Genomic DNA, 5,611 nt, shown 5'->3' on the forward strand with positions numbered 1-5,611 from the left:
GCTCTGGGGCTTCCCAGCCGGGACCCTGCCCGCTTTCCCTTGTCGCAGCCGTGAACGTGCAGGGTCGGAGACGGACGCTGGGTCCCCGCGGGCCACCTCTCTCTCGCGCACGTGTCAGGTGGGCGGGTTCGGGAGCACTTCCAGCCTGCGTGGTCTCTGAGCCCAGGGGGCTAAGTGCCAAAAATCTGGGGGTGACTGTCCCCGGCGGTCCCTGGACCCCCAAAGCTGGTCCCACGTCTAGGGAGTTCTCTGTGCCCCCTGCCCGAGGGTTGGAGGAGCTTCTCCCTCTGCAGACGCCCTTGCCAAGGCCGTGCAGTGAGTCGTCCAGCCACGCGTCAGCCCAGCGTGTGCTATTGGCGCTGCCCTCTGCGTCTGACACACCCCTGCGTGTGGACGCCGCCAGGCCTGCCTGGGACTGGAGGTCAGCCTGACACAGGCCAGCGGGACAGGTCAGCTTGGCGTGAGCGCCTTCTCCGCCTGCCACTCCGTGGCAGCTCGCTGCCTGGCCGACTTAGACAGGAGCACCTTAGCGGAAAACGCGCTGGCTACAGCGACGCAGGTGTAAAGACAGGCCGCAGATGACCTTGTGCTCGGATGAGTGGACGGGGTTCCTGCCCCTACTGGAGAGGGCAGTTGGCGGGTTACAAGCGCGCTGCCCGCACCCGACAGCCTTTCTCCTGGCAGAGTCAGGACGGGGGGAGGGGCTGAAGCAGGGTCCTCTCGGCTGCCGCCTGCCGCTGCCTCACGCAGAGGCCCCAGGGACCCGCTCGGCAGCCCTGAGGTCGGGCTCTGGTGGCCTCATGAAGACAGGCCCGTCGTGCGGGCTCCGTGGGGAACGCGTCACACCCGCCTCACCGCCCCCGTTGGCTCCTGCTCTTTAGGGGAACCTGCCCCTCGGGACTGCAGGTCCCTGGGCTCCAGCTGGGCCTGCGCTCTGTCCCGTCGTCCTCTCCACACCCGTCTTGCCCCCAGCTGCCCTCAGCCCCTCGAGGATACCCCCCACTCTCCTCCCCACCGTGGCCTTCGCCCGCCTGTGGCTCCGGGAGCCGTGCCCTGTGCTGTGTGCTGGATCTGACCCCAGGGGCCCACGGGACCTTGCTAGGTCTCTGCCCTATAGCTTGTGCCACCTGTCACTGGCTGCTGGCTGCCAGGGTGTGGCCAGGTGTGTGCCTGACCTCCAGAAGGAGCGGTTCCTACCTGCACCCTCCCTGCGCCGCCCGAGTGCCACAGAGCAGCAGCTCGCACGGGGGCTGCCCGGGCCCGTGGGGCGAGGGGCCGTGCCCAGCTGGGCAGCCACAGCTCCCGCTCCCACTCTGTGAAGTGAGTCAGGTGTGTCCCCCAAACCCTGAGTTTCAAATTTTGTTAAGAAATTAAGTTAATTAGTTTGGCTTTAATTAACACTTAAATAACCCCACATGGCTGGAGGCTTCTGTCAGCCTTGGAGGTGGTGACAGCTGGTCTGGGTGGCTTCCGGACTGACGCAGGCTCCAGGTGACACTCAGGTTGGTGGTCCAGGTTGAGGCCGGGTCTGGGCCTGTGCCGGCCACCACGCTGGTGTTGACTGCTGCCCGAGTGAGGAGGAGGAGGGGGCCCCTTTGCGCCAAGCTCCTTTTGGGGGAAGGGAGGTGCGTGCGGGCTGGCTGCTGAGCAGCCCTGACTCCTGGCTCTTCCTTCCAGCTGGCGTGTCCCCGCCGTCCCCTCCAGGCTTCCGTGTGGGCCTGGGCAGCACGATGCCCTCCAGCCCCACGGTGGAGAAGCAGGCGCCCGCAGAGGCCGGGCCGGACCTCGAGCTCCAGTCGTGGCGGTGCCTGGTGTTCTACCTCTGCTTCTACGGCTTCATGGCGCAGATGCGGCCCGGGGAGAGCTTCATCACCCCCTACCTGCTGGGGCCCAGCAAGAACTTCACACAGGAGCAGGTGCGTGGGCGCCGCGGGTGGGGCTGCCGCAGGCGGGCGGGGGAGCGGCGTCCCAGGGTGGGGGCTCTTCTCTGACGTGTGAGCAGCTGGAGACGGGAAGTGGCCGCGTGAGCTCACGGTGCTCCCGGGGAGCTGGCTGGAGACCCGCAGGTCCCCGAGGGGAGAGTGCGGACGAGGCGAGCTGCCCCACAGCGGTGGCCTCCAGCAGGGACTTAACCATTTGCTTACGGAGATTATTGAGGGACTTTTCCTTTTACTCAGCCGCAAGGACAAAGAGTCTTACTGAAACCTTACCAACGAGGTTCTGCCTAGTCACAGTCCCTAAGCCACATGAAGAATGGAAGCAGTGATAGGCCGTGTTGGAGGCAGTTTCCTTTTTGAACTTGTAGTGTGACCTTCTACACAGGCACCGCCAGTCAGGAGGAACGTGGAAGGCGTCTGCTGGGAGAGCACTTCCCAGGCCGGCGTCCCAGCTCCGGTCAGCCCCACCCCATCCAGCCGCACTTGTCCTATCTGAGGACCCCGGCGCTGGCTGCCGCGTGAGCTGTCCTGGGCCTGCTGGGCCTCTGCACCCGCGTCAGTGTGGCCTGCAGCTGCGCCGATTTGCCCGGTGAAGCCCCGGCCTCTCCTGGCCTGGAGCTCGGCAGTTGCCGTGCCAACGAGGGGTGTCCTCCCAGAAGGGGAAGTGCCCCTGTGTGACCGGCCCACACAGAGTTCAGGGCACCGTGAGTGTGTCTGAGCCCATGGCCGGCGCTGAGCGCCAGGGCGGGGTCTCTTTCCAGGCAAGGCCGGAGCTTGCCCTGGCTCTACCCAGGGTGGTGCGGCGGGGGCTGGAGCTGGCGGGGTTGTCTCTGTGCCCCTCACGGCAGTGCCTTCCGCCCCAGCCAGTCGGTGCCCGCTCACCGATAGGCAGGGGCTGCTCTGCTCCTAAAGGAGGCTGCCGTCCTCCATTGAGGTTATTTATAGAACAAGCGCATGTGAGAAGCTTCCAGTAAAATAAGAAAATAAGGAAGTCTCTATAGCAAAAATGCTGTAAATCCCATCTGCCTGCTCTCCCATGTTGCACACTCACTGATTGAAGAGTGGATTCCAGAAAGGAAGCCATTCCACCTGGCCCTGGACCTCCCCAGGGGCACGCGATGCAGGCGGGTCCACCCACCGGCCACACGGCCCGGCCCCACCTCAGCCCCCCTGGCGGCAGGAGAGGCCGGCCAGGCCGGGCAGCCCCTGCCCTGCCGGCCTGTGTCTGGGAGGTGCACACACACGGGTCCTAGGACACGTCTGCACGTTGCTGTCTGACCCAAGTCGCCATGACTTGGACCACGAGGTTGGGCCACAAGGCGCGTATCTGGGGGTCCCTGAGGGTTTCCAGCGTTCCGCCCTGCAGGGGACGCTCCGTGCAGGGACGCGCAGGCACCCTTGGGCTGCGGTGGCCCTGGCGGCTGACCCAGGCTGACCTTCTGGGGTGACTCCTGCTTCCCCAGCGGGCGCGGCAGGCGGGCGTGGACCGTCGCGCTGTGAGGAGCCGGTTTCCTCTCCCACATCCGCGTTTGCCGTTTCTCCCGCGGCAGGCGGTGTTCTCCCGCACCGGGGCCTTCGCTGCCCCGTGGGCACCCCGTGCCTCTGGGCCTGGGCTGCGGTGTCTTAGACACCCTGCTGCTCTTTTCCTGGGGCATTTTTAACTCGGCCAAAGGACCCTTCGTGGTTTGCACCGTGAGCGCTGGCTGAGGGGCTGCTCCCCACCCCGAGCTCGTGGACCGGCGCATCCGGCCTGCGAACGCGCAGAATTGGGCTGTGCGGTGTGGGGCGCAGCGCCACCCAGCCCCCGAGAGCTGGCACGCGGCCCTTCCTGACCTGGTCCCCAGCCAGGGGTTTGGTGCGGGCCAGTCAGTCTCTGTTGGGTGCCCTCCTCCTATGACCTCCGGTTCCCTCTGCCAGCCCCATGCCCAGCCCCCCACGTATCCTGCCCACCCTGGGGTCTCGCCTGCCTTCCCTGCCCCCGTTAGAGAAGCTGTCGCACAGGGGCCGTTTGGGTCTGGGTTTGGGCGCAGCTCCCTGCACGGACGCTGGGCTCAGGCAGGAGGTGGCTGTCCTTGCGTCAGAGCTGTGGCCGCCCGACAGATGCCCCCTGCCCACCGGGCCTTAGTGGGTGCCTCCCCCAGTGGCCTTCCAAGTGGGACATGGGTCACAGCCCTGGGCAGAGCCGCCCTGCGTCCGCCCGCCAAGTCTGAGGGGAGAGGAGCAGCCCGTGCGGTGGGGGCCGCGCCATAGCTCCCGGCGTCAGTGAGGGAGAGCTCTGACCCAGAGGCCGCGGCTGCAGACCCCCCGGCTCTGAGGAGTAAACCAGGTGGAGTCCACGCAGTCCGACAAGGGGGATCCTGAGGGCTCGGCCCCCTTCTCCAGGGGGGTGTGGGCTCTACAGAGACCCCCACCTGGTCTTCCCTGTGCTGACTCTGGGCTGGGGGCAGGACCTATGCACTGGCCACGGGGCTGGGGTGCCAGGCCCACAGCAGTGCCTGTGCCTGGGGGCGGGGGACCCCGAGGTCCTGGGAGGGCTCGTGCTTCTGAGCTGCTGCTCCCTGAATCTGAGAGGTCCGCGGCCCTGACTATCCCAGCGGGAGTCCTGGGCTGGCGGTGACGGGCAGCCTCTGCGACCGAGCGCGCAGTCGCCAGGAGATCCCTTCAGCAAGGGCCGTGGTGTTCCCAGGGTTCTACCGCGAACATGTGCAGACCCTGCCGCCGGGCCCCCAAGCTCTCTGGGACCCAGCAGGGAGGTCCCGACGTGAGAGGAGGGTGCTGGGCGGCCTCTGGTGCTTGGCGTGGCTGGGCCCACAGGCCCTCTGGGGTCATCCCGGCTCTTCTGAGGACGCAGGCTCAGGGCGTCGGGGAGCTCGGCTGTCCGGGTAGGGCCTGCGGGCGGCCGCTCTCCGAGCCTGTGGAGGCTTCTCAACGTGTTGGTCCCCTGACCCCTGGCCCGGCTCCGGGGTCCTGCTCACAGATGACCACGATGGCTGGTGGCCGCATCAGGCCACACAGCAGACACGAGGGTTGAGGGACGTACTGACCAGGGGTCCTGGCCCTCTGGGTCCTCTGGGGCACTGCACGGGGAGAGCGCTGGGCTTGCTGGTGGTCAGGCCTGAGTCGGGCTTAGCGACCTGAGCAGGCAGGAGCTGAGGGAGCCCTCGGCCACAGAGAGCCCTGCAAGGCCCGGCTGGCTCACCTGGTGCCGACGCAGGGTGGCTCCCCTGTCCCCCGGAGACCTGGGCCTGTCACAGGTGGGCCTGCCCTTGGAGTGTGCACAGCTGGACCCAAGGCAGCCCCTGCCCAGGCCCCCGGTGTGTCCTGGCCCTGCCCAGCCAGCCAGCGGGGCACGGGGTGCTGTCCCTGAACGTGGCCTGGGCCATCTCCGGGGGTGCTCTTCCTGCTCCCCAGGTGGAGATCTCGCTCTGGGACAAGCTCTGGGACGAGTGTGGCGGAGAGTGCCGCCTCCCTCCCTTCCCCGCCCTCCTCTCCTCTGTCCTCTGCTCCGTCCTCTCCCGCTCCCCTCCGTGTCCTGTGAGCTCCATCTTCCCCGTCTGCCCCTGTCTGTGCCTTTCGTTGACATCCCCTGTAGGACCGTGGGTGGCTCATGGGGGCGCGGTGTCTCTGTTACGGCTGTTTTCCACGCTGTTAGATTTAAGATGAAATCAAACTGT

General features: G+C 66.9%; 1 protein-coding gene across 1 annotated transcript in view; it reads left to right on the top strand.

Annotated features, from left to right (window-relative positions):
* Positions 1-1,440: 1,440 nt before the first annotated feature.
* The window catches only part of SLC19A1 (solute carrier family 19 (folate transporter), member 1), a 21,536-nt gene continuing 17,365 nt past the window's right edge, over positions 1,441-5,611 (top strand). The window contains exons 1-2 of the mRNA XM_012652679.1: positions 1,441-1,502; positions 1,678-1,916. Of these exons, the coding sequence (XP_012508133.1) occupies positions 1,731-1,916 (186 nt within the window). The 5' untranslated portion in view covers positions 1,441-1,502; positions 1,678-1,730. The remainder of the gene's footprint in view (positions 1,503-1,677; positions 1,917-5,611) is intronic.

Source organism: Propithecus coquereli, unplaced genomic scaffold (assembly GCF_000956105.1).
Source record: "Propithecus coquereli isolate 6110/MARCELLA unplaced genomic scaffold, Pcoq_1.0 Scaffold399, whole genome shotgun sequence".
In the NCBI taxonomy this organism is placed as follows: Eukaryota; Metazoa; Chordata; class Mammalia; order Primates; family Indriidae; genus Propithecus; species Propithecus coquereli.